This window comes from Molossus molossus, unplaced genomic scaffold (genome assembly GCF_014108415.1).
Source record: "Molossus molossus isolate mMolMol1 unplaced genomic scaffold, mMolMol1.p scaffold_m16_p_2, whole genome shotgun sequence".
In the NCBI taxonomy this organism is placed as follows: Eukaryota; Metazoa; Chordata; class Mammalia; order Chiroptera; family Molossidae; genus Molossus; species Molossus molossus.
Window position 1 is genome coordinate 141,398,843 of NW_023425355.1, and position 27,537 is coordinate 141,426,379.

A 27,537-nucleotide genomic window follows, 5' to 3' on the forward strand; every position below is an offset into this window, starting at 1 on the left:
TGGCTTAAACAACAAACATTTATTTCTTGCAGTTTTGGAGGATGGAAGTCTCAGGTCAGGGTGCCGAAACGGTCTAGTTCTGGGGAGGATCCTCTTCTGGGTTGCAGACTGTTGACTTCTCTCTGTATCCACATGTGGTGGGAAGACAGCAAGCTAGTACTTTGGCTTCTTCTTATACAGGCACTAATCCTATCATGAAGACTCCACTTTTAGGACCGTATCACCTCCCAAAGGCCCCTCTCCTAATACCAGCACATTGAGGGTTAGGATTTGAACATATGAATTTTGGGGGGAGCAAACAAAAAGTCCATATAATATTTAAGTGGGTAAATTATTATCAAAGGTAAACAGCATCATTTTGTATGAAAACAGATCACTTTTTTTTTCCATTTGTAAATAGACTATGCCCATCGATGGTGAAGATGTTTCTCACTATTTCCCCATGAAACCCAGCAATAGGCCCAAGGGAAAAGAGCTAGTGGTATTTTGACAGGCAGCCAACACTCTGCACAGAAGGGGGTGCTGGATGACACTGAAGTAATTAATTGAGGAGTTAACTAGGTTTTTATGTCATTGATTAACTCTGGTACAATCTGATGTTATATGAATAGAACTCGAGCATTTTTTACCCTATTTACATACAAACCAGTACTTCTTAAGGGTGGAAGTGTAGTGCTTAATTTCATGATGCATATATGTTTAATAATCACAATTACAGAAGAATCAGAGTCCCATCTCCCAATAGGATTTTATACAGGAGCAGAAGGTAGAGACTCAAGTGCCAATGGACGCAGAGAGATAAGAAAGATGACTCAATGCATTATATAAATCCCATTTTCTACTCCTTTGTCATATACTGATGATGTCTTTCAGATGTTGGCAAGCTCAAGTACTGGAAACTTGAAAGCACTCTTGGTGAGACATCTTTGAGAAAATCTAGGTAACCAAGCTTCTCCCTCATAAGTTAGGAAGTCAGATTTTGCAAAGAAGAGCTAGACTGTCTCTTTGAACACCCGGCTATAGGTCACATGATTGTCTGTGGCCAGGGCATTTTTCAGACACTGCCAAAAGTATGGGTGAGCCTGTGGGTTTGTTGGCCACTCAAGGACAGAACTTCCACAGAGCCTCTTCCGGAGCTGGAGGAACTTGGACTTCTGAAGGGGCTTCTCAAGGAATATCAAGATAATTACATCTACTTTTTCATCCATGAGCCTCTGATGGGACAAGTAAAATGCAATCTTAAAATTCTCAGTCTTTGCGTACTTTTCTGTCATCACAAACACCGTCTTTTTGCTAAGCTGTATGCTCTGGGACAGGTTTTCCAGAACTGGCTGCCCTGGTAACCAGTCCCTTTCCTCAAGACATAAATTAAAATGTTTCTCTCTTGGGTCTTCCAATTTGGCCACCAGCTCATCCAAAACCCATTCTGTCACTGCTGGGTCTTTAGTGTCATACACAATAAAAGCATCATAGCAAGAGTCTGGGGATATCAGACGTTGATACCCCTGTATTTTGGCCTTACAGAAATGGTAACTATACCACACGTCCCAGAAATACAGGTGGCTCACTGTCACAACTACCATCAGAAAGAGAGCGGCCGATATGGAGAGAGAGAACAGAATCAAGTTAGTTAGATCTAATTCACATGTATATAGATCCAGAGAGACCACACTCTGGCCCTTGTGTGCTCCTGGCCCCACACAAGTCACATCTGTAGCCAAGTGAGGAATAGTCACCTCTGTATGGTTAACCCACCAGACAAACCACACAGCATCACAGGTGCACAAAAAACGATTACGATGCAAAAGCAACATCTCCAATTTGTTGAGGACGTTTTCTGGAAAGCTAGTCTTTTGGATAATCTGGATTTTATTTGAGCTGAGGTCCAGATATCGCAACTGGAAAGCATCTTGTAGAAAATACTTTGTCAGACGCCTGATTTGATTATTGTGAAGAATTAGTTTCTTGAGGTTCCTGGAACAGTTGGATAATCTCTCAGGGACAGTTTTCAGCTGGTTGTAGCTGAGGTCCAAAGTCTCTAGATTCTTCAGATACTGAAGTCTCCCCCAATTAAAAGATTTGAGCCCATTTTTGGCCAAAAAGAGAGTCTTTAGATGTGCAGGCATACCATCAAAAACTCCAGAAGGCAAGAAAGTCAGGGAATTTGCAGAGATGTCTAATTCCTCTAAGTTTGTCAAATTCTTGAAGAAATTGAAATATCTGTCATCACCATCTCTCCATAGAACATTCAAATGATTTCCTCTGAATTCCAGAGTTCTAAGAGATTCACTCTCCATGGTCCTGCTAGTGGAGGTAGAGATGTCATTGTCATTCATCATCAGTTTCTTGAGAAACTTTAGATTCTTGGTAAAGTTTAGCATGTGAGTAATTCCTTCTGATAGAAAATAATGGTTGTTACTACTTATATCCAGAACTTCCAGATTGCGTAGCCCCTCAAATGCTGTTGAGTAGAGTAAATCGAGCCGGTTGTTAGAGATGTCCAAATATTTCAACTCTGCTAAATACTGAAATTCACTGCCATTAAGAGTTTGACCAATGCTATTTCCTGACAAGTTTAGGCATTGGAGGAAATAAAGATGCTGAAAATCAGAGGGCTGGATAAAAAATATATTATTTTTACTTAGGTCCAAGGTCTGCCCATACATGTAACACTCTTCATTAAAAAGCGAGGAAGGAGGGTCTTTGGTTTTGAATCGGCAACTCCTTGCATCTTCATCATAGCTGAAATAATGTGATGCTCCAGAGATCTGGAGCCCATAAGGTCCTACAGAAGTTCTGGTGTTAGAGCAGAAGCCAACTTCACTTGGCTCTCCTGAAGGTGATATTTTATTCATGGAAAGATCTATCACTTTCAATGTTTTAAACTGTTTAAATATGCTGAGGTCAGCAATTTTTATAAAGTTAGTGCCAAGATCAAGAACTTCAAGATTGGTAAGATTATGTAATGGGGAGAGGTCAAAGAAATTCAGCTCCTTAAAGACATATCCTTTGATCCGCAACACTTTCAGGTTTTTCAGTGAAGAAAATGCATCTGACAGTTTCATATGTGCACGGTAGACCTGAAGTTCATAATTGAAAGACAGATCCAATTGGACAAGGTTGTGGAGAAGATACAAAAATTTGGCATCCCCAATTTCTTTGGCCAAGAAGTTTTGGGAAAGATCTAGTTCCTTAAGTTTGTTAAGGTTTTTAAACCACCTTTGGGGTACATATTGAAGAGAGTTACTGTGTAGATGTAAAACTTGTAATTCTGTCAACGCATCAAAAGCATTTACATGGATCTGTAGGGGAGAATTATTTTCACAGGGTATACAAGGAAATGGGGCATTATAACAACGAGGGCAGTTTCCACTTAGGTCAAGAATCTGCAGTTGATTGAGGTTACTAAAATCATCCTCTTGAATTTTTGCAATGATGTTGTTGTAAAGATAGAGTTCTATTAAAGTAGGTGGCAAAATAGTGGGGACAGCTGTGATATTGTTATCTTTTAGGGAGAGCAATTTTAAATTCAGTAGCTTTTTGAAAGCATCTTTTTCAATGTAAAATGAAACATTACAAGGATTGCGATAATAGCAGTTCTGGCCCAAGTAGAGTTTTTCTATGTTGGTCAGTTCTGTTAGATTACTTGTGTTGATGGAAAAGATGTTGTTGGCCTCAAGACTCAGCAGCTGTAAGCTGGAAGGAAGACCCAGTGGTATTTCTAGAAGCTGGTTTCCATCTAGGTAAAGGGATTTTAAATAAGTGAGTCCACTAAAACTTCTGGGTTTGATCTGCAGCCTCTTGGTACAAATGTTGTCTTTTGGCCCCAGTCGAATAGGCACACAGTTGCATCTGAAATCAATCTCTACCAGCTGCTCCAGCTGGTGGAAGGAGGCTGGAGAGATACTTGGTATATGGTTAATGGTGAGAGTGAGGTTGGTCGTGTTGGTGGGAATACCTTCAGGAATTTCTGTCAAATGTTTGTCTGTGCAGTCCACAATCACTTGGGTGTTGGAATCATTCAGACTGACATCACAGGGCAGAGTTTTAGGAAACCATCTAGCCCCAAGTTTGGAAATAAAGATAATGTTTAAAAGGATAAAAAATCGTCTCTTCAATGTCCACATTGGAAACACCTGAAAGTTTAAAAAAGAACAAATCACCATTCCAAAATATAATAAGAATCATAATTGAACATTCCCATTTGTGGCCTCCCTTTTGCCACATTTTAAAATAAACAACTCAGCCTTAGCTAGTGTGGCTCAGTTGGTTGAGCCTCATCTCAGTCAAGGGCACATACCCAGGTTGCAGGCTCAATCCCCAGTAAGGGATGTGTAGGAGGCAACCGATGAATGTTTCTCTCTCCTTCTCCCTTCCTGTCTATCTAAAATAAACAAACTATTCTTTAAAATAATAATAATACATCTGTAATACTTTCAACAATGATAATAATAATAATAAACAAAATAAACAACTCAGATATTTTCTCAACAGTCTAAACAGCACCCCCAACCATGTCTGTACTTGTCAATCACTAAAGTTCATAATAATGGACATTATTTAGCTTTTTAGTTTTTCAGTTACATAGCTTTTAAGGTGTTAGAAGCAGCCTTTTTATATTCACTATGATCTAAGTACTACAATGGAAGATAAATCAATCAGCTGCCAAAGTCTGAAATTTGAGGGGTGAAGAAATGTTAAAATGCAAATACATCTGGGAAGAAAAACACATTAAAACTTTAATGGGGCCCTGAATAGGTAATTATAAGTTGGTTAGAGCGTCATCCCAATATGCCAACTTTGTGAGTTCAGTCTCCGTTTGGGGGACATACAAGAAGCAATCAATGAATGCATAGAAAATAAGTAGAACAATAAATATCTCTCTCCTCACCCCCATTCATCCCTCTCTCTCTAAAATTAATAAACAAAAAAAGACTTTAGTGTAATCTATGTTTGCTTGCTAAGCCTGCTCTGGTACAAATTTTAAGAACCTTTCACAGTATTCAACCCTCTTAATATTTATAGGTATGGAAACAAAGGAGATTCACTAGCCTCATTTTACTGATTAAGACATAGCTCAGCCATATTAGCTCGTTTGCCCAAGGTCACCCAACTACTGCCTTTTGACACTGCCATTCTATACCATAGCTGGCTTTCCTCTTGGATTAAAACAAAAATTTTTTAAATCCTCACCCAGGGATATGGTCTTATTGATTTTTAGAGAGAGAGGAAAGGGGGGGGAGAGAAACATTAATGTGAGAGAAACATCTATTGGTTGCCTCCCGCATAAGCCGTGACCAGGGATCCAACATGCAACCCAGGTATGTGCTCTGACTGGGAATCGAATCCGTAAACATTTGATGTATGGGCTGATGCTCCAACCAACTAAGTAACCCAGCCAGGGGTCCTCTTGGACTTTTTTTGCAAATCATCTCCAAGATGATTCTGGGATGAACATTTTCCCTACACATTGAGTTTACATTACATAAATCTGGAAAGGAGCAGAGAGCCAGTGAACTGCCTGGGTGACCCCTAACTGCTCGAATACTTATGCAAGTGAAAGAAGGGGAAGCTGTTAATAACTATGCCAAGACTATAGGCATAAATCAAGACTCTTTCAGGAAAACTGGAACATTTGGGAATCTACCCTTAATGGGGATTCTTGGGCATTGGGGTTTAACACAATAGAGACACTTAGATCCTGGGGAGAAAGACCTTAAAAAGGAATATGGGAAGCACTGAAGAACTTTACTAATTACCATATTACCTGGACATTGACCTGCCTTTGAAGGTGGTTGAACCAAGGACTTGCTCTCAAGTTTTAGGATTTCTATCAATATTTTACTTCAGAATACTGGTTTTAGTTTAATTGGTGCTTATCTGTAGAATGATCCAGTCTGTGTTTCTATAACAGGTTTCTAGCTCAACTAATGTTTTATCCTCCCAGTTGACTTAATCAACGAATCATGTTCATATCTAATAAACCAAATACCTATTTCCCTTAATTCCTCTAACAGGAGGTAAATCAGCAAATTTCCCCTCAGCTTTCTTTTTCTCTAATGCAAGATGATTCAGACGGATCTCAAAGAGCTTCTTCAAACATCTTTACATGTCTAAAGTTTATTGGAATTAAAGGTACAATGTTGTCTTTTTTCTCTCTTTCACCACCCTGTCTCTTCCTCCTCATCAACAAAACCATTCACTGAGTCCAATTGACCTTCACCGTCATTCTTGACATCCTCCTTGCTTTGCAACTGAAACAATTTCTACTGAGATGATTCTACCCTTGGTCCACTTCAAAGCCTCATTCTAGTCCACAGGCTCTTACTCTTCCAATCCACCCAGTGATTGAGCTTTCCAAACATTAATCAGAATATATTTGCTCTCAAATCTTTAATACGGTTTTCTTTTTTCCAAATTGACCCCTAACTTTTTATCATGGCATCCAAAGTCTTCCATAATTTGTTCCCTATCAATCTAGGCTTACCTGATTTTACTCCCCTACAGCTCCTCTGATCACTAAATCCAAGCCCAGTTTACAGTCCCCTGAGTCACAAATCTCTCCATTAGAAATATTCTTTCCTACCATTTCTACCCACCCAAATTCTAGTTATACTTTAAGAGTATACTTCTTAATCTGAGCTCTCAGATCCCTGGGAAGAAACAGAAATTGACCAGAGGATACAAGATGCCCTTAGACAAATATGGTATATCTTCCTTGAGCATCACAGATTTAGGAAAAATATTCACCACTTACCGAGGAGGAATAAAGTAAAGATGGGCGAAGGGCTTTAGAATAGGGAAAGGAAAGAAGTAGAGTAGAGTGTGGTCCTGATAATAAGATCTGACACCAGCTATGCTTCTATCAGAAGACATAATGGGTTCATGAATCCCACCATCAGAGGGCAATAAGTAATATGGCTAACAGTGATGTTGAAGATAGGGATGTGAGGTATTACAGAAAGGGCCAAAATGGATAACAAAACAAATCCTGAACCAGATGCCCTCTTCCAATCTCATTCCCATGAACCTAGATGACATCCTGGGAAGAAGTGGGAGGATCCCTGAATTAACTGAATTAAAAATTTGAAGTGATGTAGACAGTGATAATCAAACTGAGTTTTCCAGGATATGCCTAGTTGAAGTATTTTTGTTATCAGAAGAATTGGAGGCTTTATGATGAAGGAAGTTGAGTCATAGAAAAAAAATAACAGTGGTGTGGTGGTAAATGTTTGACAACTGACTTTCTTTCTCCCCACAACACCCATTCTTTGATTTGCTAAGTCCTGATTTGTGGTGCTTGCCAACTCCTATAGTGTAAATACTCACACCATGGCCATTTCAAGCCGGCTTTGTGATGCACTGAATGCAGAGTTAGGCAGTGATGTGCAGAATTGCTCTGGCAAGCCTATGTGACCTGGGTACAACAAACCACTGACCATAACACACCTGAGACAGACTGTGACATTTTTAGACTCTACGAATGGACACATTATAAATCAGAATGAAAAATAATATGAGAGTGTTTTTTCTCCTTTCTTTCTAAACTTTTTCTTGCACCTTTCCACTCTTATCCTCATCCACTACCACCTCCCTACTCTAATTGGCCATTAAGTCTCACCTGGACTACTGCACTAGACTACAAACTGGCCTGCCTCCCTTATTCCCCTTCTCCACAGTTCACTCAATAAACAGCATCAGAGCATTCTTTGTAAACATGACTCAGATAAAGTACAATGACTTCCTATTACACGTTGAATAAAATTCAAAGTCTTTACCATGGCTTCTATCATGAATGTCCTGACTCCAGCCTACCTCTCTGATCTTGAACCCTCTTTCTCTTTCTTTGACTGTGCATCAGACATCTGGCCTGTTTTCTGTTCTGCATTTAAACCAGTGGTAGGACTTGCTGTTCCCTCTTCCTGAAATTATCATTCTCTTCCTTTTCCCACAGCCAGGTCGTTATCATCTTTTATGTGTCTGCTTCAGTGACACATCCTCAGAGAGGCTTTCTTTGGCCAAGTTATTGAAATTCTTCCCCTCTCCATATAATAGTGATCATGACAGTAACATTTGTTAACTTAGGTAGCACTTACTACATGCTGGGAGTCATTTTCAGTGCTTTACATATGTTAACTCATTTAATCATCATCATAACCACATGAGGTGGTACTAAAGGCCCTCAATCCTTATTCCCCAAAATTTGGTGCTATATGTGTTTTGGAATTCAGAATTTTTCAGATTTTAAAAGGTAATATGATGCATGTACCCCATATTATGTAATACTCCTACTGGGGCCTAGGGCAGCATTACCTAATCAAACACATAATTTGTTTAGGGAAGCACACAATTGCCACTTGAAGTGGGAGGAGAGAGAGAGAGAGAGAAAGGAAGGAAGGAAGGGAGGGAGGGAGGGAGGGAGGAAGGAAGGAAGGAAGGAAGGAAGGAAGGAAGGAAGGAAGGAAGGAAGGAAGGAAGAAGAGAGAGAGAAAGAAAGAAAGAAAGAAAGAAAGAAAGAAAGAAAGAAAGAAAGAAAGAAAGAAAGAAAGAAAGAAAGAAAGAAAGAAAGAAAGAAAGAAAGAAGGAAAGAAGGAAAAGAAGGAAAGAAGGAAAGAAGGAAAGAAAGAAAGAGAACTTTAGTTCAGGTCAAGATTCGCCTTCAAATGACTTCAGATCATGCTGTGTTTGCCATCAACTGAGTTAGGATACAGCTTTCAGTTTGAGGATGTTGGAATCACAGACCTCTATCATTATCTCCATTTTACAGATGAGTTAACTGAGGCATAGAGAGGTATATGTACTCTGTACTTGACTGACCTGCTTGATTTCCTTCATAGCCCTTAGCACACTCAGGAATTAACTTGCTGATAAATGATGTGCTTATGATTTATGTGCTTATTTCTTTAATGTCCATTCTGCATGAGAATGTAAGTTGAGAGAGAGAGAGAGAAAGAGAGAGAGAGAGTAGGGCTGTGCATATCCTTGTGTGAAACAATACCTAGCAATTAACTAGTGCTCCATTATGTGTGCCAAATTCATGAGTAAATGAATAGTGAAATAAAGCAAAATACTTCAAAGAAAGTTCTACTTGAAGTAGGTTCCTTCAAGCTATACCCCCAGACTCTCCAGGGTCATGTTCTGCTTCTTCTATTTGCCCTAGGATTCCTTGGAGGAAATATTTAAGAATATCTGCTCTCATAATACCCAGTTTAAACCTGTCTTTTTCAAGAAGCTTTCTGGGATCAACCCAGACAGAAGTAATCCTCCCCCCACATCTCCTACTGCACCGATCACACATGAGCTTGGGAAAAGAATTTAGGATTGAGGGTTGGAAGAGGAACTGGATCCTAGCCCTGGCTCAGTAGTTCACTATCCTTGTACCTTTCTGAAGTAGGCCCTGTGCTCAGGAGAAGACCACCTCCTACAAGAAAATGACATAGAAACAATATGCGATACATCAAGGACCCAGACAACCCTCCTGGACACAAGACAATAGACTAGGATGAGAAACTTCTCCAACAATTCCTTAGCTAGGAATTGTACCAAGTATCTGAGAAAGAATTTATTTAAAAAAAAAAAATCAGAATTCTGCTGAGTCATATTCATCTGTTCATTGCACAAATACTTATTCAATACCTAGTAGGGGCAGCAGACACAGTCTCTGCTCTTAAAGAGTTCAAAATCTAGTGGAGGAGAGAAAAAAAAATAGAGATTTAAAATACAATGTGGAAAGACCTTTAGTTTGTTCCAGACAAGAGGCCAACACATATGCATGTAGCTTAATTATATGTTGTTCTTATTCCATGTCGTATTTCCTGAGACTTCCAATGAATTATTTTTATTATTCTCATAGAGTCCAGAGATTGTCATATATCTTCCAATATCTTTTTCCCCCTTCTCTCATCTCCTAGTAATAGAGTCTCCATTTGTAGTTAGGCAGATGCCACTTTGAAAAAATATTATATTTCCCAGACTCTTTTGTAGCTAAGCAAGGCCAGGAGACCAAGTTATAATCAGTGTGAAATGAGAGAAAGTGAAATGTGCAATTTCTGGGACATATCCTTGAACAGTAGATCTGTTCCCTTCCCTTTCCTCCTTTCTAGTCCCATCTAGTTTCTTATGATATGGATGTTGTAGCCAGTCATCTTGGATAATGCAAATGAGGAAAACGTGCTAGGGATGACGGAGCAACAGGGTAGACGATCCAGAGTATCTGGATTCTTGCATGACTTCACAGAGTGAAGCAGAAATAATAGCTTTGAACTGCTAACTTCTAGGAGTTTATAAGAAATCATAAAATTGTTATGCTAAGCCATTGTTAATTGGATTGTCTGTGTCATTTTCTATTTCTATTTCTATTTTTTAATTGGAAATTCTATTTCTATTGGATTTAAATGCAAACGTAATTTTAGCCCATGTAGAATTTAGAACTGGGAAATAAATTGCTGCCATGAGAGAACCTAAAATATGTGACATTGATGTCATCAGTCTCTGGGCAAGAAAGACTTGGCTATTGGAGGCTAGAAAGCTGGGGCCCCCTGTTATGCCATCCCAAAACACTTGACACTTGATACAACTATCACCTATGTGATCTGGAAGGCAGAACACCTGCCAATTGTGATTTTTGTTTTTCAGTTTTATTTAGATATAATTGACATATAACATTGTCTCAGTTTAAGATGTACAACATAATGATTATATATACATGATTACCACAGTAAGTCTATTAAACATCTATCACCTCACATAGTTATATTTTTTTTTCTGGTGATAAAAACTTTTAAGATCTATTCTCTTAGCAACTATAGTCATCAAACCATACATTACATCCCTAGAATGCCAACTGTGACTTTATCTCTAGGGGAAATGGTTTGGCAATACGGTTGATCCTCCTTGAATAACATGGGTTTGAACTGCACGGGTCCACTTACATGTGGATTTTAAAAAATAATATACAGTTAACTGGCTTTCTATATCCCCGGGTTTCACATCTGAGGATTAAACCAACCACAGATCAAAAACAGAATTTGAAATGTGCAGACAAGAATAGCATATGCAGAGGGTCAATAGGAGCTATATGTAGACTTTCTTTTGTGCACAGAGTCGATGTACTTAAGTCCTCGTTGTTCAAGGGTCCACTGTATTCATAATGATTATGTGTGTTGATGGCTTCTCTCCATTTTTAGCAGTCTCATGAGAGAAATGAACTCAGTTAGCCAGTCTGCAAGCAGGAATGGAAGAAAATACAGCTTTGCTAAGTGAGGTTTTTCTTTGCCTGCAGCCTGAATTCTAAAATTGATTAAGCTCCTTAATTTGGGGCCTTGCAGAGTTGAAAAAGCCAACTGCTTTACCCCAAACTAAAGCAGATGTCATGGATAGAGTCAAAGTAGCAGCTTTACAGGGACATAAGCATACACTCACATGCACTGCTCAAGCACTTTCTGTTAAACATTTTCTAGCACACAGTGACAGTTAGTCCAGGACAAAGAATCTGATTAAAAGTGCTGCCTTTGCCCTTGCTGGTGTGGCTCAGTGGTTGGAGCATCAGCCAGCACATCAAAAGGTTGCAGGTTCGATTCCCAGTGAAGGGAACGTACCTGGGTTGCAAGTTCGATCCCTGCCCTGATTGGGGCACATTTGGGAGGCAATCGATCAATGTGTCTCTCTCAAATCGATGTCTCTCTCTCTCCTCCACCTCCGCCTCTTCCACTCTCTCTAAAAATCAGTGGAAAAAAATATCCTCAGTGAGAGTGAACAAAAAAATAAATAAATAGTGTTGCCTTTACATTGACTCAACAGCCTCTGGGGAGCTGATTAAATTGCGAGGGACACTGACAGAACACAAGTCTTTAGACCTAAAGGTGCCTAGAGATGCTCTGTCTCATGTGACAACCACCAGTCACGTGGCTATTTAAACGGAGTAAAATTTGCCCGGTCCGGTTTGCTCAGTGGTTAGAGCATAGGCCTGCAGTCCGGAAAGACCCAGGTTCGGTTCCCGCTAAGGGCACGTACCTCGGTTGCAGTTTGTCCCCGGCCCTGGTTGGGTCGTGTGGGTGGCAGCCACTCGATGTGTCCCTTTCACATCGATGTTTCTCTCTCTCTCTCTCTCTTCCTCTCTCTCCCTCCCACTCTATCTGAACAAAAAATGGAAAAATGTCCTCAAGTGAGGTTAAAAAATAAAATAAAAAATAGGTCAAGATGGTGGCGTAGGTAAACGTGGTATCACATCCTCCTACAACCACATCAAAGTTACAACTAACCTACAGAACAACCATCATTCAAAACTGCCCAAAATCAAGCCGAATGGAAGCCCTACAACTACGGAATTAAAGCAGCAGCCACATCCAGACTGGTAAGAGGGGCGCAGGCAGATGGGCTGGTCCCACACCCATGTGTGGAGAATAAAAGTCAGGAGGACACCTCGGCTGGGAAGGTCCTCTCTGAGGACTGAAGGGTCCCCATCCCACACCAGGTACCCCGCTCAGGGTTCCAGTGCCAGGAGGAGAAGTCCCCATAACTTCTTGCTGGAAAAACCAGCAGGAACTGAGGTTCAGGGAGGCTGAGGTGGTTGGAGCCCCAGGCAGCTGCTCTTAAAGGGCCCGCACGTGGACTTGTTGGACTCCCTCCCTCTAAGCTTGGAGGGGAGGCAGCTTGAGGGGCACCAGAGACATACAGGGAAGAACTGAGCTGTTTGACATTGGAGGGAGGGCTGGAGAGGGGGCTTTGTCCTGGACAGACATGCTGTCAGAGGCCTTTGTTCCTTTCGTGAGCCCTTCCCTGGGGCGGCAGATAGCCAGCTGCCATATCCGGGCCTCCAGCAACCTGGCTCACACTGGTAGCCCCGCCCTGGTGATTCCATGAGGCCACACCCCACACATCTGTCAGACCCACCCAAGCTGTTGCCAGTTACTTAACCATAGGATTGGCCTGTCTTGGATCCTGCTTCAGGTTTTCCTAAATTCTTTCAAACAAGCAGCATCTGATCTCAGCTAGCCCCATACCTCTCGTTCAGTAATACACAGAAACAAACACAGGGAGGCAGCCAAAATGAGGAGACAAAGAAACAGGTCCCAAATGAAAGAACAGAACAAAACCCCAGGAAAATAACTAAGCAAAATGGAGATAAGCAACCTAACAGATGCTGAGTTCAAAACACTGCTTATAAGGATGCTCAATGAACTTAGTGAGAACCTCAGCGACCTTAGTGAGGGCCTCAAGACCATAAAAAAGGACCAGTCAGAAATGAAGGATGCACAGTCAGAAATGAAGGAGGCACTAACTGAAATAAAGAATAATTTACACAGATTCAATAGTAGAGTAGGTAAAGCCAAGAAGCAAACCATCGATTTGGGCTATAAGGAAGCAAAAAACACCCAATCAGAACAGCAAAAAGAACAAAGAATCCAAAAAAATGAGGATAGTGTAAGGAGCCTCTGGGACAACTTCAAGCGTGCCAATAAAAAATAAAATAAGGTATTTACTTATCACAAATTTAAAATAAAATAAAATAAACAGTAAAATTAAATGCAATTTTAAAATTCACTTTCTCAGTTACACTAACCATGTTTCCCCTGCTCAAAAGCCACATGACACTGTAGGCTGCAGTATTCGAGCATGTGGATATGGAACTATTTTTTTTTTTTTTTTTTATCATTGCAGAAAGTTCTATTAGAGAAAGTTGACGGGGATTGGCAAATTTTGTCTATACAGGGCTGCATAGTAAATATTTTAGGCAAAATTGATGATATTATGTAGATAGGTAAGTAACTTTTAGAATATAACTAAAGTCATAAAAACCACTTTTAGCTCACAAGCCATACACAAGCAGGTGGCTGGACAGATTTGGCTCACAGGCTACAGTATGCAGATAAAAATCTCAGGCTGGGCCTGGCCAGTGTGGCTGAGTGGATTGAGCATCATCCCATAGACTGAGAGGTCCAGGTTTGATTCCCCGTCAGGGCACATGCCCGGGGTTATGGGTTTGATCCCCAGTAGGGCGCGTGCAGGAGGCAGCTGATGGATGTTTCTCTCTCACATAAATGTTTCTATCTCTCCTTCCTCTCTCTCTAAAAAAATAAATAAAAACATATTACCAAAAAAAAAAAAATCCCAGGCTGGATTAAATTTATCCATGGAATGAACTTGAAGGAAATTTGGCCCAAGATTGTCACATGTTAGAAGATCTATCACCTGCAAAGCCTGTGAGTCAGTTCACATGTCGCTAACTTCAACCAATAGCATTTAGCAGTGTTTCATCCTTATCACAATTCTAAGACAGAGGCTCATTTGCAGTTAGGAAACCAACACAGAGGCTGTAGAACTGGCTGAAGGGGAGAACCAAACAATTCAGGGAGAGTTGCACTCTCGGCTGCTCTGCTATACTACTGTTCCAGAAGTTTCTATGTCTGCTCCCCTTTTCTCCCTCTGGGTAGTGAACACTCCTGGATCCAGAACCTTGCTTGTCCTTACATGCCCCCTGTCATTATAACGCCTGCCACGTAGTGAGCACACAATAAATATTTGCTGAGTAAATCAAGGCTTTGAACTTTCTTCAAGTCCTATGGAAGACTCACATGGAATGATCACAAATAGTAAACTTTTCCCAAACATCAGGTTCTTGACAAGGGGACGAGGAGAAACCGGGAGGGTTTGGGACCTCTAAAAGAAGGGTTGAGTGTCAGAGGAAGGCCATGGGAAGTGGAGCTGCAGAAAGACTCCTACACCATCAGTTTTCTCAGAACTGTCCCCTTGAAACTGAAACCCCAGTGAGAGTGCAGAGTACGGAACTGGTTTCTCCTGGGAACAGGCATAGCCAGAATGGGACTGTCCCTGTCCTGTGCTCAATAGTTAAGCCCCAGCCCAAGTGGTTCTTGGAATGCTATATGCCAGACCGGACACCTCTTGGCTTTCTGCTGACTGCAGGGAAGCCAGGACCTTGGAGATAGTAAGCAAGTTTGCATTCCAAGATCCCTGCCAAGGGAAGATTAACAAAAACGAGATGGCTGGGTTCTGATTAAGCAGGTGAGGGGGAAAAGACTGACTCAATGAACAAAGCCCTTCTAAAATTGTTATTTAAAGATAAATCATATTTTTGAGGCTTCCTAACTTAAAAGACAGTCTTGAGAAGATGATGGAAAATTGGGAAGTAGTTCTTTATGTTAATGGAAATTTAAGTGTGGAAATTTCCCTTTTCAAACCTTTGGGAACTACCCGCTTCAGACTGAACCTGGGACCTTAGCTTCAACCAACCTTACTTTTAAATCTAAGAGTTCATTCAACATTGAGCCAGGTCTCTTCTATCATTTAATACAAATAATCCATGTGACTTTGTTTTTGCTGGCTTTTTGGGGCAAGGATTGCCTAAAGACATGCGTCTTTCAAGAATGATGTGTGAAATAGCAATAATCCACCATGACAAAGGCCCTGCTTTGGTAATGAATCCTAGCTAATCACACATGCAAATACACTGGGTAAATTTGGATGCTCAATTAGCAAGCTAACTATCGTAAAAATTAGGATGTTTGATTTTGTATGCACAGGTGTTCTATTCTTTCAGTAAATCATCTCTTTTTGCTAAAATGGAAAAGGTAGAATTCACATTGAACAGTCATTAGTCATTTATGTTTTTATTTTTTATAAGGGCTGCTTTTTATCACGTACTTACTATGTGCCAGGTGCTAACGTAGACACACTGTTCATATTATATCAGTGAGCCCTGGCAATAAAATTAAAGAACATATAAATATTTCCATTTCACTGATGAGGAAGCAGAGATTGCAGGGGCAATTTCCAACAAAGATTCAAGCTCTTTTTTGACCAATCACCTTCAAGTTGTCTCATATATCACTGCCAATGCACTTGGTATAATGTGTGTCTGCATCTTGGTTAATTTCCTTCACAGTGAAAGGGTTCTTGGCACTGTAATGTTTCAATATTGTGTTAGAGTTTCTATAAGAAAAGTTTCCAAATATTTTTTTTTAAATTTATGATTTGAGTGGGAAAAAGAGAAAGGGAATTTCTGGAAGATATATTTCTTATGAATCGCATCTGATGTCCAGCAATGCTACATTAGGATAGTTTATGAGTTTGCCCGTTTAAAGGCATACTGGGCTTCACCTTCATAACAAATAATTACATGCTTACGTAGTCATTTAACAAATATTACTGGTAAGGTACTCTGTGCAAGGCACTGTGCTAGACAAAGTAAGGGAACCATGATGAGCCAGACACAATTCCTGACCAGTTAGGAACCAAATGCCTCTGCCACTGCAACTCAGAAGTTGCGTATATCTCCTGCGCACACGGGGCTGTCTGCTCCCAGGGAAATCCACGGTGGGAACAAGAAGCTGCAGGACAAGGGCTGGTCATGCCTAAAGGTGATGTGCCTGCAGACCTTTCAAACAACAGCTTGAATAAACAACCCTTCAAAGTGGCAAAACGTATCTTCTTGGATGCATCCCTTTTGTGGCGGGACTCCAGCCTGTATTCCGAACTGAATTCTCCTGATTTAATTTTATTTATTTATTTATTATTATTATATTTTTATCCTCACCAGAGGACATTTTTCCTTTTTTTTTTTCAGATAGAGTGGGAGGGAGGGAGGGAGGGAGGGGGAGAGAGAGAGAGAGAGAGAGAGAGAGAGAGAGAGAGAGAGAAACATCGACGTGAAATAGACACATCTAGTGGCTGCCACCTGCACGACCCAACCAGGGCCAGGGACAAACTGCAACCGAGGTACATGCCCTTAGCGGGAACTGAACCCGGGTCTCTCTGGACTGCAGGCCGAGGCTCTACCACTGAGCCAAACTGGCCAGGGCTTATTTATTTTTTATTATTCATCTTTCTTGTTTTTTGAATTCTCCTGGTTTTACATCCATATTAGATCTCCACCAGAATGTCTGTGGTTATAGAGCTATGATGACTAAGAGGAAAACACGTTCACCAAGATGTTTCTGACTTCTGGCTTTGCAGATAGTATTTTTGTCTTCAAGACTTGGCAACTTTATAACAGATGCACAGATGCAATCTGAGGACTCAGAAGGACAGATGGCAAGAGTGAGGAAGTGAGCTTAAGTGGTTTGCTTCTTTCAAAGTGTTAGAGGAAGCCCAGGATTAGTCTGACTTCTCATGTTTATTTTTTTCTGGGGGTTAGCACCCGGTGAACTGAAAGTCAGGTCAGGAGTCAGCCACTGGGTTTGAGGCAGGGCTATGGACTGAATTCTCCTAAACCTTGACTTTCTCATGCACAAAAGGTGGGGGGTGAGCTAACTGACCTCAATGCTCCTTTTTTATTGTGGTTATTCTATAATTATGAGGCTTGCCCTGCAGCCCCCTGAAACTTATCTGCCATGATCTGACCTCAGCTGGGAGTCTTCCTAGCCACCCAGAACCTCCTGCTGCCAATGTTTTAAAATGGTCTAAGCAACGCTTCCAACTACCACAAATCTTCTAAAGATTTCACAACGAGGGGAAACCAAAAAACCTGGTGCATCATTTTATAATAATAAACATCACATGTCTTCAGATAAAACTATTTTATTAGTTTTATTCAGCTCTCTGAAATAGTAAGAATGGGAAGAACTGGATGATGCCCTCTCACTTGGGGAAATGGTTAAAAATGGGAAACCACCAATAGTGGAACCTACCTTTACAAAAGATGGTAGAGCCCTGGCCGGTTTGGCTCAGCGGTTAGAGCATTGGCCTGCGGACCAGAGAGTCCCTGGTCTAGTTCCCACTAAGGGCACGTACCTCCGTTGCAGTTTGTCCCTGCCCAGGTTGGGGTCATGTGGGTAGCAACCAGGCAATGTGTCTCTCTCACATCGATGTTTCTTTTTCTCTCTCTTCCCCCCCTCCCTCCAGCTCTATCTAAAGATAAATGAAAAAAAATGGTAGAGCTGTAGGTATTGACGTGGAAAGCTATGCAAGACATACTAAGTTGTAAAAAATTAAAATCCATTTTTAAAGGAGCAGCACAATAACATATAATGTATGATCCCTTTATGATAAATATATATATATATATTTGATTTGTGTTTGCAGAGAAAAGTATGCAAGAACATATTAGAAATTTTTAACGTGATTTCTATATCTTTCTCTACTCGTTGAGGTTTTTTTTTAAAAACAAAAAAACAAAGAAGATGTATGGTTTTTTAAAAAACATTCTAAAAATTATACGGGAAGTGCTAAAACCCCACCTCATCATTATAATGTGGAAGGAAATTGTGAAAAATGAAAAATTCAACAAGTATTTATTAATACTTTCTCTGTGCCAAGTATCTGCTTCGAAGTGTTGGGTTGTATCAGTTGGCTGAACAGATAAGATTTCTGTTTTTCTGGAGCTTATGTTCTCCAAATACTAAACTCAAAAATATATAACTCTAATAAATTATATCAAATGTTAGGTGATAAGTGTCATGGAAAGAGAAAAAGTAGGGCAGGGTGAAGGTGATTGGGAAAGGAGTTTTGACTATAAATAGGATGGGTTGGGTGGATATCCTTGAGAAGTTGACATCTGAGCAAAGATCTCGAGGAAAAGAGGAAGTGGGCTGTGCAGATCTATCCAGTGAGGAAGCATCCCAAGCAGAGGGAAGAGCCTAATGCAAAGGCCCAAAGATGCAAACATGCTGGAACGTTCATGAACATTGCAACAAGGTCAGTGTGCTTGGAGCAGGGGGAGGAGAAGAAGAGGAGATGAGGTCAAAGAGGGAGGGGCCCCAGCACTACCAGTGAGCATGTAGGGCGTTCTCAGCCATTCCAAGGATGGTGGCTTTTACTCTCAGTGGCATGAGGATCTATTGCAAGTTTTTGAGCTGAAGAGTGACCTGGTCTGACTTAGAAGGATCATGCTGGTTGCTGTGTTGAGGAGAAACGGTGAGGGGCAAGGGTGAAAGCTTGGAGACCAGTCGAGAGGCTATTACAGTAATTCAAACAAAAGGCCCAGCTGGCAGGGGTAGAGGTGGTGAGAACTTGCCAGATCCTGGATATATTTTAATGTGAAGCCAAATAAAATATGACTTCAAAGTTCTTGGAAGAATGTGACGAGAGGGATTAGAGACAGCAAACATTTCTGGGAAGTTTCCTGCTGGGGTAAACAGAGACACTGACAGTATTTACAGGGCCAGCAGGGTCAAGTGAATTTCTTTTAGGACGGGAGAAATAAGAGCATATTGTAATGCTGGTGAGAATGACACACAACAGGCCATGAGAGCAAAATAATAGTAAAAGAACATTCATAACAATGATGATGTTGTTGTAGGAGAGGAAGAGAAGGCTAGGGAGTTGACCCTGAGTAGGCAAGCAAGGAGGAGACCCAGTGCATCGTTTGGGAAGCCTGGCCTTAGCTACGAGCATAGATATTTCATTCTTAGTTTAAGGGTCCACAGAGTCGTTACCCTTCTCCCACCTGCCTTTGAACCTGGGCAGGTTTCTGTGAGTTTTTTTTTTTTAATTTTTATTCTTTATTGATTCTAGAGAGAGAGGAAGGGAGAAGTAGAGAGAGACAGAAACATCTATGAAAGAGAACATCAATGGGCCACCTCCTGCATTCCCCCCACTAGGGATTTGGCCCACAACCTGGGCATGTACCCTGACCAGAATCGAACCAGTGACCTCTTGGTGTATGGGTCGATGCTAGACGTTCTTTCCAATTGCTGTGAGGCTCCTAGTGAGGTAGGAAGTAAGGTTAGCAGCTAAGAGTGTGGAGACAGTAGGAGGTGCTGCACATTCAAAGAGAGGAGAAGGTGGAGAGAGTCCTCCAGGAGGGCCAGGAAGCCCCTGAATGAGGAAGTCAAGTGTGACTACCTGGTGGCAATAAGGAACGCCCCTCAAAGCCCTCATCTTTCTGTATTTAATTTGCCTTCTCAGTTTTTATTATATATCCTTTGCCTAGCCATTATCTGGTTAGATTTCATTACTTTCTGCAAAACTCTTCACAAATGGAGATTCATCTTGAGATGATATACCCAGTTAAGAGAGAACTTGCTCTTCTTCCTCCACTCATTTACCCAACCAACCAGTGAGAAGGCCACTGGGCACCCTGTGGGCTACTATGTGTCAGGCTTCAGGGGACAACAGCTCCTTGCACTCAGCTGCTCCTCTGATTTATTATCAAGATCACAGAGTAGATAAAAGCCAAGTTGCCTGAGCTGAAAAGGAGGTGTTGGAATATGCATTTTCAGTGGTGGAAGTTGCTTGAGTCCAACTGTGGAAGCAAGGGATTATGTCATGGCGTGAAGCCTGCTGATGGATGGACTGGGTTGAACAAGAGGTGATGGCTGGCTGGAGAATAATGAGAAAGGAACAGGGAAGAGATGAGGAGTGAAGGAATAATGGTTGGAAACTTACATTGGAAGTCACTAACCTTTCTCCATACTGACCTGGCACTGAACTGTCTGAGAACTAGATGTGTGTGGCCTACAACCCCCGAGGGGCTGAGCAAGCACTGAAAATAAGGGAAGTTACAAACCTCCACTGGAAATTTCCCTAATAGATTTATGACCAAATATCCTCTTTTTTTGCAAATGTTGAAATATTTCTAATGATTGGCTAATGTCTGTAAAGTGTAATTACCATAAATGTCAAAGTCTCTATATAACAACAACAAAAAAAATTAAAACACAAGAATATTACCCATTTCCTTTGCAAAAAAAGAGATTTTGTGCTATTTACTTCCTATCACTTTAGCCCAACAGACTTAGTTTTCAGAGTAAAAGAATAAAATGATATAAAACAGTCTTACATACATTAGGAACTCAAAGGCTATTATGAGTCACAACAGGCACCCAGGACGCTAAGATTTTAAACATATTTGACCTTACACCTTATCCATAAACCATGATTGGCACACGTTTTCCTCTAAGGCCCAGTTATGTTATATAGGCAATTGGTCTCTGTCACAGTACTCGACCCTTCCAGAAGTTTGCCATTGTAGTGCAAAAGCAATTATAGACAATATATAAATAAACACACAAATAATACAGCTATTTGTGGACACTGAGATTTGATTTCAATATAACTTTTACATGTCAAGAAATAGTATTCTCTATGCAGCTGTAAGAAAGAGAGATCTCTTATCCTTTGAGACAACATGGAGGGACCTGGAAAGTATTATCCTAAGCAAAACAAGCCAATCAGAGAAAGACAAATACCACATGATCTCACTTATTTGTGGAATATAATGAACAATACAAGCTGATGAACAAAATAGACCCAGAGACATAGAAGTAGGGTACAGACTGACAAACCTCAGAGGAGGGGGACGGGGGTTGGGAGGGATAAACTACAGAACTTATATGCGTGTATGTGTAATCATGGACATAAACAACAATGCTGGGGGCGGGGGAGATTGGGAGGAGGGTGACAATGGGCAAAAAAGGACAAACATCTGTAACAAAAATAAATTAATAATAATAAAAAAAGAAACAGTATTCTTCCTTTAACTTTTTCAATCATTTAAAAACATAGAAAAACATTCCTACCTTGTGGGCTATACAAAGACTAGTGGCAGACTGGATCTGGCCCACAGCCATAATGTGCCAACCCCAGCCCTTAACTTTGGAGGGCTTCTAAGATATAAATGACCTATTTTGGGGGTCCTAGGTGTTTAAGAGAAAACCACAAGCCCAAAATGGCATCACTTGTGCTAAAAGCCCATGATACCGAACCTAGGATTTCACACCTGATCTAATTACGGTTTCAACCTCTCCTAGAAACATCATCTTAATCAAGCAGCCCAGAATTTTCTGGTCAAGCACCAGGAGAGATGGGCTCTCTCCATCCCCTATAGGAAGAAGAGACATCTACATGATAAAAACCCTTCTGGTTCTCTTTCCCTAAGAAAAGATGTCTGGGCACAAGAATAATCCTTTCATCCTGGCTGGGTAGTTCAGTTGGTTGGAGCATTGTCCCAATATACCAAGGTTGTGGGTTCGATACTCAGTCAGGGCACATACAAGAAACAACCGATGAATGCATAAATAAGTGGAACAACAAATCGATGTCTCTCTCTCCAAAAAAAAAAAAAAAATCGCCCAGCCAGTGTGGCTCAGTGGTTGAGCATCAAGAGTTCTCTGGTTCAATTTCTAGTCAGGGCACATGCCCAGGTTGTGGGCCAAATCCCCAGTTGGGAGCTTGCAGGAGCCAGCCAATTGATGTTCTCTCTCATCAATATTTCTATCTCTCTCCCCCTCTCCCTTCCTCTCTCTCTAAAATCAATGAAGGGAAAAATTTTTTGGAAAAAAAAATATCAATAAAAAAAGAATAATTGCTTTTTTTCCCTTGTTAATAGCTCCCTTGCTCCACCCTTCTTCCTATAAAACTTCCCATTTTATACAACCCCTTGTGGTAAACTTGTAGTTGCTAGATGGCATGCTGCTGATTCATGAACTGCTTAAGCCTATTAGATCTTCATATTTACTCTGTTGAATTTTCTTTTTCTTTTCTTTTTAATTGTTGATTTACTGTTTATTTATTTTATTTTTTTAATTTTATTTTTGTTACAGATGTTTCTCCTTTTTTACCCCATTGACACCCTCCTCCCCATCCCCCCCGCTCCATCCCCGGCTTTGTTGTCCATATCCATTGATTATGCATACATGCATATAAGTTCTGTGGTTTATCTCTTCCCAACCCCCACCACCCCCTCGTCTGAGGGTTGTCAGTCTGTACCCTACTTCCGTGTTTCTGGGTCTACCCTATTCCTCAGACTGTTGTATTCATTATATTCCATATATAAGTGAGATCATGTGGTATTTGTCTTTTTCTGCTTGGCTTGTTTCACTTAGGATAATACTTTCCAGGTCCCTCCATGTCGTCTCAAAGGATAAGAGATCTTTCTTTCTTACAGCTGCATAGTACTCCATTGACCCAGTGATCCCGCTTCTAGGAATATGCCCTAAGAAGCCTGAAACACCAATCAGAAAGAATATATGTACCCCCATGTTCATAGCAGCACTATTTACAATAGCTAAGATCTGGAAACAGCCCAAGTGTCCATCAGTAGACAAATGGATAAAAAAGCTGTGGTACATATACACAATGGAGTACTATGCAGCTATAAGAAAGGTTGGATTTTCTTTTTAACCAAAGACACTGGTTGGTTAATCTGTAATGACTATTTGTAATTTCAGCACCATCTTTCAAATTTCTAAATAATCAGATTTGATTAATTTAGTCAATGTATTTCTTATTATTCCTTTGTTTAGCCATGAGGAAATTTGCTGTAGTCAAGAGCAGAATAATGTTTTCATTTTGAAAACTGCTTAACTATGGTTATATTTTGGCATATTTCCTTCTATCTCCCCATTCCTATATTTATTTCACATAGCGAGAAGCATTTTAGAACTAGTTGGGTCTTTGCCAATAGAAAGACTTGATTTCAAATTCTTTTTTTAAATTCCTCACCTGAGGATATTTTTCTACTTATTATCAGATAGAGTGGGAGGGAGGGAGAGAGAGAGAGAGAGAGAAACATCGATGTGATAGAGCTACATTGACTGGTTGCCTCCCACATGACCCGACCAGGGCCAGGGACGAACCGCAACCAAGGTACATGCCCTTGACCGAAATCAAACCTGTGACTCACTAGCCTGCGGGCTGATGTTCTAACCACTGAGCCAAACCGGCCAGGGTTTGGTTTCAAATTTTTATTCTGCCACATAAGAGCTCTCTGATCTACTTGAGCCTCCAATTTCTCTGCTGGAAAATGGTTGGAATGAAGGGCTCTTTTGTGAAACTATTAAGAAAACTAGGTTACACATTTATTCATATAAACCATCATCACATATTAAGTGACCTTTAGTAAGCATCGAGCATGTGTGTTAAAAACATCAGGAATATATAATACTTATCTACTTCTAGCTTGCTTTTTTTTAAATCATTATATCATGCATATTTGCTTATGTCATAGAATCTTTGAAAAAAAATGACTTGATGGTTATATAATATTCCATTCAATGGTGAAGTACAATGAATGAACTGCCCCCCCCCAACATTGGACGTGAAAAATTCTCTTTGCCATGCTGCACAGACTAACTTTGTAAACAGTTTGCCACATTCCTGATCATTTCTTTAAGAAGAATTTCTAGAAGTGAAATTTCCATATCAAAAGATCAGACCTTTGCCCTAGCCAGTTTGGCTCAGCAGTAGAGTGTCGGCCCGTGGACCAATAAGTCACAGGTTCAATTCTGGTCAAGGGCATGTACCTCGCTTTCAGTTCCTCCTGGCCCTGGTCAGGTCACACAGGAGGCAACCAGTCAATGTGGCACTCTCACATTGATCTCTCTCTCTCTCTCTCTCCTGCCCTCCCCCTCTAGCTAACAATAAATAGAAAAATATCCTCGGGTGAGGAACAAAAAAAAAGGATTGGACCTTTAACTATTAACAAGGTTGAATAATTTCCCCATGCTTTTTGGCCTTTTGTATTTCTTCTTTTGAAAAATTCTCCATGTTTTTTTCTAGTAAGAGCTATACCAACTTCTCCTTTATTCTTTCCTTTTTTTTTAAGTAGTAAGATATCATCATCAAAGCCCACATTCACTGAGTGTCTCCTGGGTAAGAGTGTGTGTTGGCTTGGTCTAGGTAAGAGCAGAGGGGTCCCTAGCATGGCTTCCGCAGTCAGGTGCCCAGTCAAGACCAGTCAAGCTCCTCAATGGCTTAAAGCCCCAGCTTCCTCATCAGTGTCTCAAAAGGCTGCTTTGAAGCCAACACAGACTCATAGACAAAAAGCCATCAGCACCACTTGTAGTAAGTGGTCAACAAATGGGAACTCTCCCCCATTATCAATCCTATGTGCTATCTCTCAAGGGGCAAAGGCTGATGTGGGCGTGGGTTTGCATAAAAATAGACATCTGAGTTCCTAGGAAATGAAACCATAAGCAGTGTTTCCTTTGTAACATAATACACCCATGGTTAACTCTTCATTAGACCTTAGACACAAAATGAGCCCTGGCGTCAGCATTCAGGTCTATAAGTTGGAATGGGTTTCTGGTGAATGTGCTCTATCTCATCTAATTTGGGTGACAGAAAATTTTCAGGAAAAGACCACTGATGTATTTTTCTGATGATATTTGGCATACTGAGTAACTCGCATTGCTTGCATAAGACTTGAACCTGTAATCGGTTATGTGAGCCTCATAATGACCCTAAAAGGCAGCCGGAGAGGTATTAGAATGCTCACTTTAGAGTCGGAGAAACCGATTTTCAGAGGGCTTGGGGGACAGGTCCAAGGTCCCCCAGCTAGTGACTGAGACAGCCAGCATTCACTGCTTGACTCAACGTCAATCAGGCTCCTTCGAGCCACTAAACCTTGACTTTGGGCATCTGTGTCCATGTGCCTGGTTTTCATGAGATTCCTGCTAAATCAGTTAAGTGAGAATTCCTCACCCTTGATATCTGATCCAATACCTTATCCCTGCCACCTCCTGGATGGTAGCTGACCTCCCTGGCCTGCTTTCAGCAAGAACCCTGCCAAAGAAGTTTCTCCTGAATCCCCTCAACCCAGATGTTTGCTCCTGGTAAATTTCCATCCTCTGACCCTCACTCTGCTCCTTGCCTGTAAGTCTCCACTTATACTTGCTGTATTTGGAAGTGAGCCCAATTCTGCGGAGTTGTCTTTTCCCCTACTGCCATAGTTCATGGGCAAATCAGTTTTCATAGCTTTAACCATTGCCCAGCTCTGGTTTTCTCTTCTTTTTTAAAAATTTTCAAATCCACTTTTCTTTTCTTTTGTCCTCTTCACATACAGAACGTCTCTACCCTTAACATACAGAACGTCTCCACATGCCACATTTTGCAGCCATAAAGTCACTTCATGTTGATCAGGTAACATTTTATCCCTAAAACTTTGCTGGCATCAAAATAGGACAGTTAGGCATGTCTCGGGTTTGATTCCCAGTCAAGGGCGTGTACCTGGGTTGCAGGTTCAATCCCGAGCCCTGGCTGGGTTCATGCAGGAGGAAACCAATTAATGTGTCTCTCTCACATTGATGTTTTTATCTCTCTCTCCCTCTCTCTAAAAATCAATGGAAAAATATCCTCAGGTGAGGATCAAGAACAACATGACAGTAAACAAGTGTCAAATCTAGAAAATATTTACATAGCATCACACATTAAGCTTTACACACTTGGCAATGAGCCCACATAAAAATAGGACAAGACCCCCATTCTCTATGTTCAGAAGCAGGTGTTCACAGTCCTTACCTGACAACTGTACAAAACACAGCAGAGGCAATGACAGGTGGTTACTTCAGAGGACACTGAACTCTATGATCTGGAAGCCCATTATGATGTTACCCAGTGTCATGTACCACCCCGCCCTCTGTCTAGGGTGGTCTCATGATTCCAGGATGTCAGGGCCAGCTGATACAAAGTGAACACAGACAACACAATATTTAGTCTGTGGAGACAGTCTAACTCCTACTACACAAGCATTGTGATTTTGAATGCTACTTATCCTAAAAACTTGTCATGACTATCGTGGTTTTTCAGGTTGGGTGATCCAACAATCTGGCACTTGACTGTTAGTTTTTTGGGGGTGTTACCACAGCTGCAGCCCTGGGTTTCTTAGACAGCATGCAAGCCCAGCTTCCCTCCAGTCCTAGCCCTCTGTGTGCTCTTATAATATGTTCATTCAAATTATACCATCTTCTGGGAAAGCTCACAGTAACTTCAGTGATCTGTAGGGCTTTAAAGCCAAACCGTGGGATAAAAAAAAAATGGACACATAGAAGGTATTTCCCCAGTTCGAACATCTGTTCCTCCTCACTACAGCTCTCATTGACTCTTGTAAAAAACTGGATAGAACAAGTGTTGATTGATCTGAAATTATGAAATACCACCATGATTAATACTGGTTATGAAATATAACCGAAAACTTTTCCCCAGCAAATAACCAACATACAGATTCTTAACTGTTGCTCCTACCAGCTGGTTTCAGTTCTTCCCACAAAGATTACAGATAACACTTTTTAGGAATCTCATAGGTGTTCTTACCATTTTTAGTCTTCTTCCAAAATGAAGTGTAGACGTCTGGTTGGAAAGAGCAGGGCAAGAGAGGTGTCAAGGTCAGCCTGAGATGGGCCTTATAGCATCAACTAAGAGAAAAGACAACACCAAACTGGGCATTTCAAAGAAAGGCAAAGTACTATAGCTTCCAACCATGCTGGAAACATTATTCTAAAGTGTGCTGTTGAGAACACCTATTAGTGGCATTTACTTCCTCAAAGATACACAGATTACAGACATACTCCAGAAAACCATTTCTAATATTATTCAAAGTCTGACTTTATCTTCGAAGAATTGATCATTTTAGACTACCAAGACTTTTCTTTAAGTTCTAAAAAAAATTTGTTTTGCATATGATTTGGGTTCCCTCTCCTCCCTGCTCCCCGAGAACAACTGATATATCTAGTTACTTCAATGATCCCAAAGTTTAAAATACCTTTCTTGATTGCATGGAGTGATTCTGTCTGGAGTCCTCTGAGATGCAGAGATGCAGGAGGGGTAAAGTCACAGAGGCTCCAGGCTACCAGGCTCTCCAAG

At 40.9% G+C, this 27,537-nt stretch overlaps 1 protein-coding gene across 2 annotated transcripts; it reads right to left on the minus strand.

Moving 5' to 3' along the window:
• Positions 1 to 27,537, minus strand: TLR7 (toll like receptor 7). 2 transcript variants are annotated; one of them, XM_036271398.1, is made up of 3 exons: positions 27,437 to 27,537; positions 26,989 to 27,089; positions 1 to 4,136 (listed from the first exon to the last, which is right to left on the minus strand). In XM_036271398.1, exons 2-3 carry the CDS (start codon positions 26,989 to 26,991, stop codon positions 993 to 995), a joined length of 3,147 nt encoding a protein of 1,048 aa, XP_036127291.1. In that variant the 5' UTR covers positions 26,992 to 27,089; positions 27,437 to 27,537; the 3' UTR covers positions 1 to 992. The 2 variants fall into 2 exon arrangements, with proteins under 2 accessions (XP_036127291.1, XP_036127290.1); XM_036271397.1 differs by having other exon boundaries at positions 7 to 4,136; positions 26,989 to 27,024; positions 27,437 to 27,480.

Excerpts from the sequence above, each read along its gene's own strand:
- TLR7 (XM_036271397.1), bottom strand. Across the intron at positions 4,137-26,988 it reads TTGGAAGAAGACTAAAAATG|GTGTTTCCAATGTGGACATT; the intron begins GTAAGAACACCT and ends TTAAACTTTCAG.